This window comes from Thunnus maccoyii, chromosome 21 (genome assembly GCF_910596095.1).
Source record: "Thunnus maccoyii chromosome 21, fThuMac1.1, whole genome shotgun sequence".
In the NCBI taxonomy this organism is placed as follows: Eukaryota; Metazoa; Chordata; class Actinopteri; order Scombriformes; family Scombridae; genus Thunnus; species Thunnus maccoyii.
Window position 1 is genome coordinate 7183534 of NC_056553.1, and position 14140 is coordinate 7197673.

General features: G+C 43.6%; 1 protein-coding gene across 4 annotated transcripts in view; it reads right to left on the reverse strand.

Annotated features, from left to right (window-relative positions):
* The window catches only part of LOC121888077 (rho GTPase-activating protein 21), an 87027-nt gene that overhangs the window by 6872 nt on the left and 66015 nt on the right, over positions 1–14140 (reverse strand). For 3 of the 4 annotated variants that reach the window (XM_042399357.1, XM_042399358.1, XM_042399355.1), the window contains 16 exons: positions 10253–12263; positions 6331–6477; positions 6124–6226; positions 5912–5948; positions 5413–5532; positions 4446–4745; positions 3535–3599; positions 3252–3400; positions 2979–3121; positions 2725–2883; positions 2282–2360; positions 2083–2156; positions 1905–1994; positions 1688–1813; positions 1532–1573; positions 660–765 (listed from right to left, as the gene is read on the reverse strand). In XM_042399357.1, the coding sequence (XP_042255291.1) occupies positions 660–765; positions 1532–1573; positions 1688–1813; positions 1905–1994; positions 2083–2156; positions 2282–2360; positions 2725–2883; positions 2979–3121; positions 3252–3400; positions 3535–3599; positions 4446–4745; positions 5413–5532; positions 5912–5948; positions 6124–6226; positions 6331–6477; positions 10253–12263 (3751 nt within the window). The remainder of the gene's footprint in view (positions 1–659; positions 766–1531; positions 1574–1687; positions 1814–1904; positions 1995–2082; positions 2157–2281; positions 2361–2724; positions 2884–2978; positions 3122–3251; positions 3401–3534; positions 3600–4445; positions 4746–5412; positions 5533–5911; positions 5949–6123; positions 6227–6330; positions 6478–10252; positions 12264–14140) is intronic. The other variant, XM_042399356.1, reaches the window with a different exon arrangement.

A 14140-nucleotide genomic window follows, 5' to 3' on the forward strand; every position in this document is an offset into this window, starting at 1 on the left:
CAGCTGTCCATCACGGACATTATAGAGTCCATCAGTGACATCACGGTGTGATAGACTCCTCCCACTTGGCCTGTGTCAAGATCAGTATGTGTGAATGCTGGGAAAGCCTTTAGGACACCCGACAGAGCCTCACTAGAGAGAGGAATCAGAGGTCGCCTTTCACTGTAAAAACATCTATTTTCTGACGTGGGAAAGAACGTATTAGTGCAACAGTAGGCAAGATAAAGGGGGAGAGTTCGATCAAAAGGATGTATTAAAGTGGCAGAGAGGGATGGTTAAAAAGGGAAAAGGGGCATCTAAGTTTAGTAAGAGTCTGTTTAAAAGATTAACAAATACCGAGGGAGGGTAGATCTATTAAAGCAAATGAAGAAGCGTCACAATTTATTGCATCCCTTCAAGTTTCGGGGATGCAGATAAATTGCCCACTGAAACCCACACAGGCGTTTGGAGTCATGGTTAGCCATAGACATTCCTATCTGATGGCAACAGCCAAAGAAGCAAAAAGGGGAAGCTTGGCCTAGGGAAGAAGCAGCGTTATCATCAACATTTGTTTCTAGTTCACACACGCCGGCCCCTCCTTGATCACAGTGCTCAGCAGTGAAAAGGTTAGAGAAAGGTTAACCCACCACAGAGTCGGTCTGCCAAAGGCAGCGTGTTACCTGATACTTCACCCTGCGATGTGCCTGTGCGACCGATGTTGGTGAGCAGGTGGTCGATGTTGGGGACAGGCTGAGACTCCACTGCGCTCTCCTCATGGGACACGGTCTGGAGGAGCACAATGATAACACAGAATCACTGAGACTGCTGTTTGAACACTTTAATCTCTATTTGTAGACTTTTCTTGAATTTAATACTGAGCTAAAGTCTACAAACGTCTTTTGACACCTTGAAAAAAACAACATACTGTCCTGGAAAAGCTCAAAAATGTGTTTTGACTTATTTTAACGTCACGTGGATTTTTGACCTTCAGTGTGCAGAATGATGTATTTGCAGAGTCGCGCCCTTTAGATGAGCCAGATAATAACATCTTAGTCAGAATATGTGTCAGATATCAATTGGAGGCTGTCAGATTGTGCTCGTAATGCACGGTGAATCATTCATTTGCGGAAAGTTTCTCTGCGCTCACCGTAAATCTGAGTTTAAGGCGTGTACCAACAGGCATGATTTGTGACATCACATCTAGTTTGGAGACAATCAGGGTCCAATACGCAACTTACACAAGTGTAATGTGAAAACCTGAAACCTCCAGTGCACGTACACTGAGAGTAGACTTCTTAATATTGTGTTTAATATTTGCAGTTTCATAGATTCTGGATTTTTCTGTGAGGGAAAAGAAGTAGATGTAATTTTAAGAATTTTAAACTAGGTAATTCAACTTTTTTGTAGAAAAGCCATATAAGACACAAGCTATTATTCTGACAAGACTAATTTTTTATGTCTTAAAACCTGTCTGGAGGGTCTTTAAGGTCAAATATTAAGACAGGAGAGAACCAGAAGTAGAGAATCTTATGGCAGTGATGCCTGTACCCACCACTGGATCTCCGTTTCCATCTTCAGTGAAAAACCAGTCATACTGGAATTAAAAAAGACAACAAAACAAATTAAGTTTTGTATTTTACATGTGAGAATTTGGTTTAATTGAAAAAAAAAAAATCCATGAAGGGAACACTTAAAATCTGTTACTCACATTTTGAATGAGGGTCTCTACTATCTTGTACTGGTCTGGCATGTGAGTCACCATATGGGTCATGTTGTCCTCTGTGGTGCGCACCAGAGTGGGACCAAACACGATGGCCAGGTTCCTCGGTTCCATCTAACACACAAGAAACCCAAGTTTTAATTGTACATTTGCAAAATAAACTAAACCTAAGTGTGTTTAAAAGAAAAAACGTTAAGTCACATGCCTTATTCTTCTCTGAGTTTTCAGCGACAGTTTTTAGATGAGCTGAGAGGAACTTGAGGGTTTCATAATGATGATCAGGTAACTCATGAAGCTGAAACAGGAAAGAAACAGACATTATACCACAACTGTAGACATGAAGGTTGGATCAGAATGAAACAGAAAATGGCAAAACAACTCACCAGCCTCTTGAGCACTTTGAGTCTCTCCACTGGGTCCTCTATTCTGTTGGCCTCTATGAAGTCTGTGTACTTATCTGCAAGTACCAATTAACAATTTAAAGCAAAGGCAGGAGGTAAAACACAGTCGACATGCTGCAAGGTTGTAGTTCTCATTTATGGCCAGTAGATGGGGTGCAGAACCTTTAAAAACACTACTTACCGTTTGTGAACAACGGCTCTGGAAGCTTTCTGAAGAAGGATTTAAGTAAACTGCTGATCACGTTGAGATCCCTCCATTTCTGTAAAACATGATATTAGGGAATGATGGGAAACTGTGCAAAGAAAAACTGGACTTCTACTCAACATGTATAATGATTCTGGGCTCACAGGAACATTTTGTCACATTTGGAAGGACACAAGCTCTGAAATATGGATATAAAACTATAAAACACTGCTAAATGACACATTACTGGCAAGTATACAGTGTGGAGAATGTCAAAACACTGGCATGAAAACATCACTTATTCTGCGGGCTTGAAAAATCTTTCAGCTGTGCACACAGCTGCGTTTGTCCCGAACACATGAAAGGACAACACTTGAGAATGTGAAACTCCATTTCATAGTTTAATTAAAGAAACGGCGGATCGATTAAGTGGCACTCACATCGTCCTGGATATCGATGTCATTCATGCCCTTGTTATTGAGCTCCTCCTGCATGTTGGAGATGGCTGCGTTGTTTCCAGGGACTCTGTAGATGCCTGTGTACTCCAACCCTCTGTCCTCCACCAGCTTACAACAAACCTCCACGATCAGAGGCACGAACTAGAACACACGGAAATACAAAAATGTTTAGCTCTAAATCAGCAACATACATGAAAACCCTGCTGGATTTTATATTTTATCTGCAGCCTTGTTACCTTGTTAGTCTGTGCGGGAGGACAGTCATCCAGTCTCACTCCGAACGTGACTCCAGGAGACGGCTTCTTCTCGAAAGGTTTCCTCATCAGCCCCGGGATGCCCTTCCTCCACGTCCCTTTATCCTTGGGAGGGCTGGTGTCATCTGAGTGCAACAAACCAGGAGAATATTTGAGATAGAAACAATGCAATTCTTTACCTTCAGATAACTTTTTTCCTTTAGACACCGAGAGCTTTGACGGAACAAAATTGTACACTTTTTTATTCTTTCCTACCTTTGTGCATGTTCTTTCTCTCCTGCTCCGGTTTGGGGGAGTGTGGACTCTGTGCTTTGGTCTCTCCTTTACCTCCCAGCAGCGTCTGTCTGATGCTCAGCGACTGGCGTGACGGTTTGGGTGACGGCTCTGTCTTGCTGCCTGTCGGGCTGGGAAAGACGCAGAAGTAAACGCGAAATGAACTCGGGATATCCACTCACATCTAACTACTACACAGCACTGTGTCAAGTTCTCCACAAGTGTGAGGACCTCCCTCCTCCCTCCTCTTCCTCTTACCCCTTACCTCATCAAGGTGTTGTACTCCTTGATCTTCCGGCTGATGAGGTCATGGCTGGTAAAGGCCGCGTTCTAAAAAAAGAAAGGAAGGAAGGAAAGGGGAGCAGACGACACAAAAGATGGTGGTTAAAATATAAGATGCAACAACTCCCCTCACCCCCCCCAAACAGGCTATAACGGATCTTTATATAACCTGCTGCTATCAGGTGACACAGGTAAGACCATTGGAATGTCGTAGTAAGGACAGTGTGGTTAGGCCCTCAAAAGAGAGGAAAGAAGGGATTAAATTTCTAATGGTGGGAGACCCGCCTATAAAAAGACACAGTGGAGTAGGCATACTGCTGATAATGATATACCCAATACATTTACTTATTATAGGCTCAATAACGTTACATTTATGAAAGGTCTTATTGTTAGAAACGCTAATCAACAGCAAATAAACTAAATCTACACACTCCTTTCAATTTTATGAATGCATGAGGAGGTTTATTTGCAAGATCAACACCCTTAAAGTGCTATATAAGATAAGCTATAATCTGTTCTGCTCCATTCGTGGTTAAGTGTCCTCCATAGAAAAACATTACCAAAAAGTAAACAGAAGAACGTTAAACTGCGGAGCTTCGAGTCCTGCTGTTGGAAGTCAGCAGGTTTAGCAGTGCCAGCAGTCGTATTAGCGGACTCAAAACAATTAGAAAATATTAGTATTTCAGCTGCCAACGACTTGTCATCAGAGCAGTGCTGTACTGTGATAGAAATAAGGTGGAAATGATTCAACATGAAGTTGAAAAAACATCTCAGTGAAGCAAAGTGGGCCATGACTTAAACGTGAGGAGGCCAAGAGGACACGACCGTCAGTTAAATGGACAATGGACTGTTATATAGTAGGTGATGGGGGCTCAGTGTCTTGTGCCTTCTAACCTCCTCATCCAGGTTGCTGTTCTCCTGTATGACTCTGATCCAGGCTAGCATGTCCTCTCGGTCCTCAGCCTGGAACAGATACTCGCAGTCCGACGTCGTGAGCCGCAGCACGTTCTTTCGCTTGGTGTCGCTGTAGGAGATGTCGATCAGACAGGCCTTGATGCTGATTGGCAGGGGTTCGTCTACCGCTTGACAGTTGGCGTGAGCCTGCCCCTCCTTTTTGTCTTTATACAGGCAGAGGTAGTGGCCTCGCAACACGGCGTACATCTGTTTCCAGGGGCGCATACCGCCTCCGACGCGCTGCGGAAAATAGGTCACGAGAAAGGAGGTGAGTTTTGCAAAACAAAAATAGAAGGAATTAACTCTTTTTTTTCTCAGTCAGGTCAGAAACGTTTTCTATTGTTGCCATCATAACACATAATCACTGCCTCGGGGACGATAGAAGACCTCGTACAACAAGGTCAGACTGGTCACACAAGTGAAACATTCAGGAGGAAATAAAACAAATGTAAGTGGATACACTCTGCAAAACAAGGGCAGCCCTGCTAATGTTTAGAAACCAAGTTAGACAGTAGGTCACATAATGCTTCCTTATTTATGTGAGTGAAATAGAGCTCGACTGATAAATCTGCTGATATTATAGCTCTTTGTATTGTATTGGTGTATGTGTTGGCTAATAAGTAACAAGGAATTACTGGACATGAATGCCAAATTAGATTTCAGATAATTTAAAAACAGTGTCACCATTATTAAGTTTGCAAAAACACAAATCAAAGGGATCCGAATCAAGATTGTTGTTCATATCAAAATAATTAATATCGGCCACTATATCGTTATCGTTTTATCATTAAATGTCAAGGTCGGTATCTGCCTCATAAATACAGTATCTGTCAGGCTACGGGGGATACAAACATGTTTACGTGTGTGCATGTTTGAGTTATATGATGTTTTTTTAGACACTACACACCTTGCCCTTGTCTGTGTTAAGCTGCTTGAAATGCAGCAAACCTTCCTTGGTGGCGTCACAGAAGACATCCGATGAAGAATCTCTCCTGGACCCTGAATCTTCTGACGACCTGTCAACAGCCTGTGGCGCATCAGAAAATGACATGAAGCTTAGAAAACACTTAGAAACCTATAAGAGTTTCCTAAATACATGCTGAGATGTGTGACTATTGGCGCAGTAGGAGAGCTAATTATGCAAACTACACCCTAAAAATCAATCATTAACCAAAAAGACTGATTTTGTTTGTTAAAATATAAGTTGTTCCTTTTACAGCTGTTTGAATTTTCCATAATATATTCAAATGTCAATAGGAGGACTTTTATCTTCTGGGTGTGAACTAATGAGCTGATAAACCTCAAAGCAGGAAATGCAGATAAACCAGTCATATAGCAGGTGTGCACAGCTGGTACTGAGCTGGCAAGTATACTCATGTTTGATTAAAGATGCAGATAGTACTCACCTTCTGGAGACTTTTCAGACCAGGTATTAAGGACCTCCTGAAGGAAAGAGATAAAAATATTACAGTACTGAAAGAGAGAGAGCAAAAAGGAGCTGATATATCCATTATTTTATCCCAAAAAGTGGATATAAAGGATTTTATGTGCTTGTTTTTTTGCCCTGAGCAGTCTTTTATACTTCCACTGCGATGACACCGCTGTGGGTACAACCTACCCTCTGCTTTCTTCCCGGTAGTTATCCAGACCTTCGTCGTAGGACTTGGACCGCTCAGTTTTAGTACCAGAATCTGACTCAACAATTGTGAGACGGAGAGAATCTATTAAGAGAGGGTCATATAATTATTTGAAACTGTCCATCACCTGTAATGTTAAATTCAGTAATTGACTAATTTATCTGCCATAATATGAAAAAAACACAAACCTTGGTCATGAGACAGCTGGCGTCGGATGAGAGGGGACGGAGAAGGGGGGCTGGGTGGGCTGGTGGTGATGATGGGTGCTCCAGATATCACAGCTGAGGCAGGAATGTGTGCGCTCTCCTGGTCAGTACCGGGACTAGATGGTTCATCTGAGGACAGAAACAGAAGAATTTAGGTACAAAGTAGGAGAACGCTTTATATTTTGGGTTAGAATTGTGATTAAAGGATGAGAGGATGAATAACTTTGGCCTTAAAAGGGACGTATCATGCATGTTTCCAGGTCTGTATTTTTATTCTGGGGCACTACGGGAATAGTTTTGCATTATTTACAGTTAAAAGAAACACTTTATTTATCTGATACTGTCTGAAACAGGCTGTTTTAAGCTCCTGTCTCTTTAAGGCCCTCGTTGAGCCAACTCTGGGCCGACTTCCGGCGGCTCGGGAGGCTGCGTAAATAAACTATAGTAGTAGGCTTTCATTTCTTTTTCTTATTCTTTACTCAAATTGGAAACTTCTCACATAGATCCATACATGTTCGAGCCCAAATCCGATCTGAAATATTGAGCGGACGGCCATTTATGGGCAAGCTTGAGCAATCTGACATCATCAGGAAGTAGAAGTAACATCGCAAACAGGATGCAGCCCAGGCTTATGACTTGCAGGAAGCGTTTTTACACACATTTTTAACAGACATCCGACATTATAACGGTATATAAATGACAGACAAATCACAAAAAGCATGTCATGTCCCCTTTAAGTCAGCTGTTAACAAATATCACATTGTAAATGTAAGAATCAAAAACAACGCCCAATTCATCGCCGCTATCTTCACTTGGATAAACATTTCAGCAGAAAGCAATAAAAGGCTTTGATAACAGCTGATGGGGCGAAAGAAAAGTGATGCAGACAGAGAAGCAGTCAGCCAGTCGATAGGTTCTTCTGTTCTCATGAACTGCTACACACCTTTCCTTTTAAATAAACATACGTAGAACAGTCATCTAGCTAACATTACATCATCGCAGACGAGCTTGTGTCGTAACGTCTGATATGCAATATCAGCGAAGAAGGCGAGCCCTAAAAACAAATGAAGAGAGGCGTGCGATGAATCATATCTGCGACTGTGATGATGCAGGTGCACAGGTGAGACCAAATGTGGCACTAGTTAACACAGTGTCCCTGAATAAAGTAGAGCGAGAGCTGGACGCGGTACTTCATTCTTGTTGTTGTGCGATGCAATACCTTCTTTGTATTATGGTTTTACAAATTAATCTCAGGAAATATTTACTTAACTTTATGAAAAACCCCACATTCACTTTCATTTCCAAGTACAGGGCCAAAAGAATAAAAGGGAAAAAGATCGAAAAGATTAAATTCCTCAAGATGCCAAAGCACTGATGCAAAACCTTTTCTCTCAATGGCACAACTTAATATGAAACATCTGACCTGCTTGTTAGTTGTGTACAAAGTACCCCCCCCCTCTCAAAAACCTCAAAAACAAAATGTTGCCGAGCCAGGCTGAGTCCTATTTCTTTTAATCATTTGTTTGTAACACTCCATCGCTGTTGCTGGGAAAACTGTCTGACACCACAACTATACTGGAAATACACTTAATCACCCATTTGATGTTGAAGATTGCATTCTGACCCATATAAAACTTCAGCTATCATACATAATCAATATGAAAAAAGGACAGAAAAGATTACTGGCCTTAACCACAGATTAATGGGAAGTGGTAAGATCTAAATCTAATCTAACCTACATTTAGATACAGATAAACAAAAAGTGAGAGCTGAGGAGGGTGTGTGTGTGTGTATACACTGGAAAGCAGTGCCGGAAAAGTTTATCCAATAAAGGTTCTGGGGAACTGAGAAACACAAAAGCTGCTCTGATTGGTTAGTAATGAGTCACCAGTGAAGACATCAACGAGGATGTACGGTCGAGTTCAAGCTTGTTAGGTTTATGTCAGCTGATAAGTCGGCTCAGATGTGGAAAAAAACAAAAAAAAAGCCACTTAAAAAATGCAAGAATTCCTCCTCATCATAAAGACGGGGACGTGACATCTTGCATGTACTTCAACAATGCCAGTTGTGTTCTCTTCACCAGTATAAAATGTTTGGCAGACACTTAATGTACAGCAGTTGTTCCACTTATTGTTTGGAACTGTAATATGAAATCTAATTGAAGCAGATTTCTGCAGGAATGCTCTTATTTTTTTTCTGTTATGTCACAGTCCATTAGGACAATGTTCTTAAGTTTCTCTTGCTGTACAGCTCTGAACACTGGGGGGATATATGAGACATTTGAGGGAGGGGTGGGGGGGCGGTGGGGGTATTGAGTTGGAGAGCAGCTCTGTGTGAATGTGTGTGTATCTAATGACTGTATGTTTCTGTGGGTTAAATACGTCATGGTTGCCTACAGTACAATGTCACGTAATCACACACCTGACACGATGTCATCCTAGAGTTCAAAATGTCACCAGGAACTAATACAGTTTAAATATCTCTCTATATATATGCGTCATGTACAGTATGTATTAAATGACCTTGAACAAGCCGTTTCATAGCTTGTTGATTTTTATTCTAATAAGCGTCTTCGTCATATTTTCTCAGGGAAATACCCAGACAGATGACACCATCGTTACCTCTGATGATCCACAGTATATTCATGAATAGATCCCCTTGTAGTTTGATTAGCAGGGCAACAATGGACATGCTTACACTTGATTTTCAATGCATTTTTATGATTGAATGCACAAGTGCCAGAAGGGGAAAGATGCTTTTTTTTTTTTGTTAAAGGGGCGCTCCAGCAAATTAGCATTGCACTTCTATAACGTAGGGAGACTTAAAAGCAACTGATCATATAAAGAATGGTCAAAATAAAAGCAGCAGAGGGTGAGATATCCTGACTTTAGTCAAACTCCAGACACTGGATCCTACATTTCCCATAGTGCAACCACTAGCATATTTCATTAGACCTTCCCTACCTGGTGCTCATGTATTTCAAACTCTAGGATCCGAGTTCACAACACAAGCTGAAATATCCATTAAAATTTAATTTATTTTCAAGCCCAGGTTGAGTTTTTTTTCCCCCACTTGACAAAACTCCTCCAGAGCCACAGAAGACATTATACAACTGTTTAAAATCTGTGAAATGCCCCTTTAAGTGTCCACAGATCAGGAGGACGTCCCACACGTCCCTCACATAATGTAAGTAATACTAGATGATGGATGATTGGATGTCTAACTGCCTCCAACATGCTATACATACAGTACACACAGACACACACCCCCGCCTTTGCAATTTCAGCTAAGTTACCCTCTCATATGCTAAAGCTATTAGAGCATGTAAAACCCCTCAATAGAATTTCATGATGGAAATAATATTTAACAATTGGAAATAACACCCACTGGTCATGTACATTCACTGTATATAGAACTGGATATCTTATGGGAAACTTCAATACCGGTGCCACTAGGATACTCTTTTCTTTTTAATGTATTAGTTTGAGGAATATAAATGTTTTCATTTAAAATTTCTCAATGCATCAGCAGTTATTGTTATCTAAGCACAAGGAGCTATAAACGGGGAATTTCCCTAAATAAAATAGACAAAGTATTTCCTGATGTAGATAAGGAAATCAGATGAAGAATCTATGCAAGTATTTAATGCCAACCTTTGTTATCAGAGTTTATGGTACTGCTATATTTGATACCGAGCCCCAACTGTATGTCAAAACATTCATACCCAGCCACAGTAAATTTGCATTAAGGTACAAATGTTTATCTCAATGCCTAAAGAGACAACAATGCTTTCATGCATTAACATACTTTATCCCCTCACACAACAACATTTTTCACAGGACCCCCCCTGTTATTGCTATAGAAACAGGAAAAGGTTCAAAGGTTGTGCAGAGATTAGTCTTACCTATGAAGGGGATGGAATCCAGGGAGTCATCCAAGTTGTCGGAGCCAGATTTTTGCCGTGTGTCTCCCAGCCTCTTTAGATGCACGTCCCTACAGCTGTCATTCGATATCCAGCACATCGCTCCGTCTGCGGAGCCTGCCTTCACCAATGGTGGTGACATATGAGTCACTCCTCCTTGGTTGTCATTGACGGCTAGAACATATGACGGAGGGCGAACGTGAAGGGATGCAGAGTTTTTATCCCTTCTTAGGACCACTACTGTTGCATCAGGTCCTTCTACGCCGTCTGCATGACCCCCATTAGTCCGTACTGGGGTGTTGGCGGAAATGGAGGTTTCTTTGACTTTTGGCTTTTGGGTCGTAGCTCCGTTAGTGGTGGAGGAACCAGAAGGAGAGGGAGCAACTCCGCTTTGTAGTTGTCTCTGCACGGGCAGTTTAGAGGAGGGGCCAGAGCAAGAAGAGGACCTGGCTGCCAACCCAGCCTCCGACCTGCTCTCCATTTTCAGACTGTCAGCTCTGCCCCTGAGCTGCAGATGCAGAGGAGAGGCGTAGCCCAGGTGGTTGCCGATGATGTTAGCTCTTTGGTCTTTAAGAGGGTCTGTGGTTTTAGTGGTGGATAAGGCAGGTGAGGGGTCTGAGATGGAGTTTTTGACGGGCAGACGTGAGGGTCTCACAATGACACCATCTGTCCTTAATGGTTGTGCAGAATCTGTCGTACCTTTAGTAAACACAGGAGCAGCTAAAGGTGAGTTAGACATTCCTCGCCCTTCTTCCCCCTGTCCAGTGAGACTCCTGTTCAGATGAGGTAAAGCTCTCAGGCCTGATCCCTGCCTGCTGGCTCTAGCTTCCTCTCCCCGGCACAGCATCAGGCTGTCTTCCAACCCTACCCTGTCTCCAGGGACGACACCACCCAGCTCTCCAGGATGGTGGCCCAGGTAGTCGCAAGACCGCGCCCGAGGTTTGGCGATCCCTGTTGGGGTGGAGAAAGGCAGAGCATCCTGGGAAGCGCTCCGAGGCCAGTTCCTGGTTGGTATCGTCCTCTCCGCCCCACCTCCGAGCCTCTCCTGAGAGGCACTTCGTAACGGAGTTATCACGGCAATATCCTGGCTAAGCGCATCCACCCCACGGTCATTGGAGGAGCTCCTCCGTCTGACCTGAGAACCCAGCACCCCTCTCTGACTGGTACTAGGAGGAGGCGTTGTACGTTGCTGGGTGTAGGCAGAACTGGAACTGGCGGCGGCACGCAAGCTGTCCAAGCGCTCCTGGATGGTGCGGCAGCCGTAAGTGTGCAGCCTCTTGGCGTCTATGTAGTCCTTATAGGTGGTGTAGTTTCTCCAGTCAATGTTCTGGTGTGGAGAGGTGGAGGGGGCTGTCGGGGAGGGTGAGTAGTGGTTGGCGTTGGGGGAGACGGCAGTAGAGAATGTGTCCGGTGAGGCAGGAGTGAGAGGTGTCCGTACAGGTGGGGTTAAGGTGTCGGGATAGATCGGGCCGGGTCTAGAAGTTGAGGAAGGGGAGTACACAGGGGTCTCTGTGGTGCGGGAAGAGGGATACTGCAACTGTGCGCCCCCAGGTACTGAGGGAATAAGGGGTCTGGGTCTAGCTGATCCTGGGTCCGCTTGAGGACTGTGCCGGTTCTCCTCTGTCCTGTGGCTGGGGCCAGCCCGAGCCAAGCGGGACCCCCTGTCAACTGGATCAGGGGGCATGGCTACTGTCCTCACATTGTCATTACAGACGCACACCACTGTCTGAGACTTTGACGTCTGTTGGGGTGGAGGAGACGGTGGAACAGGGATTTCCACCCGGTAGCTCTTTTCTGTCGCCCCCCCACGTCTTCCTGGTCCCTGAGCCGGCCCTCGGGGGGTCTCACTGACTGTGGCGGGCTCTGATGCCTGGGCCATGCCCGCGGCCTTGACTTCTATCCGAGGGTAGCATATGGGAGGGGGCTCTGGGATGTTCTGGGCATTTCCGCTGTATGCCTCATTTCCTTTGAGGTATGCATCCTGGGAATACGCCTGCAAGAGATTATAGGATATTATGTCACTTCGTTTGCTCAGAGGTTGGCGCGCTAAAATAGATTACAATAAACCCCGCGAGAGCATCACACGCAACCAGGGACAAAGTACATTTCTAAAAAGACATGTATGGAACAGGCAGCGCTTCAGAGCTACTGTGAAATTTCATGTCAGACTTCAACAATAAAAACAACTGCTGCAAATGCAATCCTGAAAATAGCAAGGAAGAAGACGACTATTTAGATATCCATGTATCACTGTGAATGAATATCTAAATACAGTATACATGTACTGTCTCCACCATTACAACTATCACTCTTATGATTCTGACAAACCTCAACTGCATTGTGGCAATATGGTTCTGAAAGTAGTGAAACAGTGCTAATCTCTGGTGTCCTTCATTGACAAGTCTTTGTGTGAGCTGATGAGATTATCAGCAAGACAAACACTGTCACTGCATTCCCTCAAAGAACTGTAAATGACAGATGAGCAGCTGGAATCAGCCTGCATATAACAATAAAACAACAGAATGCTAAAAGTAGACAGTGTTCCAGTATGATTTCCCAAAACTAAACACAACTCTATTAACAATCTTTTCCTAGGAAACGGCAAACAAATATTACAATTACGACATGATTCAACAGGAGAGGGGGGAAAAAAAGGGACAAGCAGGGAGGCAAATAAAGTAGAGAGAGAAGGCTGGAAAGTCCAGAATAAACCCGTGGAGCCAGGAGTGAGGATTAAACTGGCAGGGGTTTACCCACCTTTGGTACCGGAGAGTGTGCCCTGAGGCATGAAGACAGGGTGAACGGGGGACGCCTCTGTCTGCCGTTGGCAACTAACGCTACTTCTGTCAGCATGGCTCCAAAACTCCACTGTTACTGTCGCAACTATGATATTTTCCTTGATTAAAAACCTGGTAGAAAAACACTTATCTTAGCTAGTAATAACCCTACTCGCTCTCCAGTGAAGGATCCACACGGACGGCTTCACAGAAAACTCCTGGTTGCATATTGACCGCCCTGTGTTTCCTCATCCTTTCAACACACAAGCTCTTGAGAAAATGAAAAGGAGAGAGTTGTGGTGTTGGACTTAAATCGATAGCGCTCTACCTAAGGTGTCAGGTTACAACTGCACTAGCAGCAGCAGCAGCAGCAGCAGCAGCAGCAGCGGCAGGTCTGCTGATTGGCGCCTCCCTCTTGATTTGCATAAGGCATACAGCTAAATAGAAACTGTACTGGAAAGTACAGACCAACAAGTTTTAAGTACCTTCTAAGCTTTTCCACCCCATGTATACAGTCATCTTCCCATCCACCCACCAATAAGGAAAAAATAAAACATATGACTTGCATACGGCAAACCGCAAAGGAAGTAACTATGTTTGGGGATTTAAGGGATTTGCCAACTTCAAGATGTGCAAAAATAACTTCGATGCGTCACAATGATGCCGACAAGAAACAGAATGTAAAAGGAAAGAGATTAGTTAGTATAGTTTCCCTTCTTACCAGAGCAGTGATATCCCTGGAAAACTGCAGTCCACATGTTAAAGAAGGGCAAGCAGAGAGAGAAAAAACAGGGAATAAAGACAAGTAAAACAGGTGAGAATAAAGAAATGAGACGTACAACGCCACCGATGTAGGTGAGACAGGCAACTTCTCTCACTTTAGCACAGGCTAAAAATACATCCCGCTGTGGGAACGCTGAACAGAGGCATCACAGAAGTCGGAATAGAGGGAATAAAAGAAAGAACAGAGGAGAACTTCAGCAGCGTCCTTCTAAGAGCTGAACAGCTTCCTGTGTTGCTGCTCATCATGATTTCCTCCTCTTCCTCCTCATCTACATCTAGCTACGCCCCAGCTGCTGTCAGAATACATTGT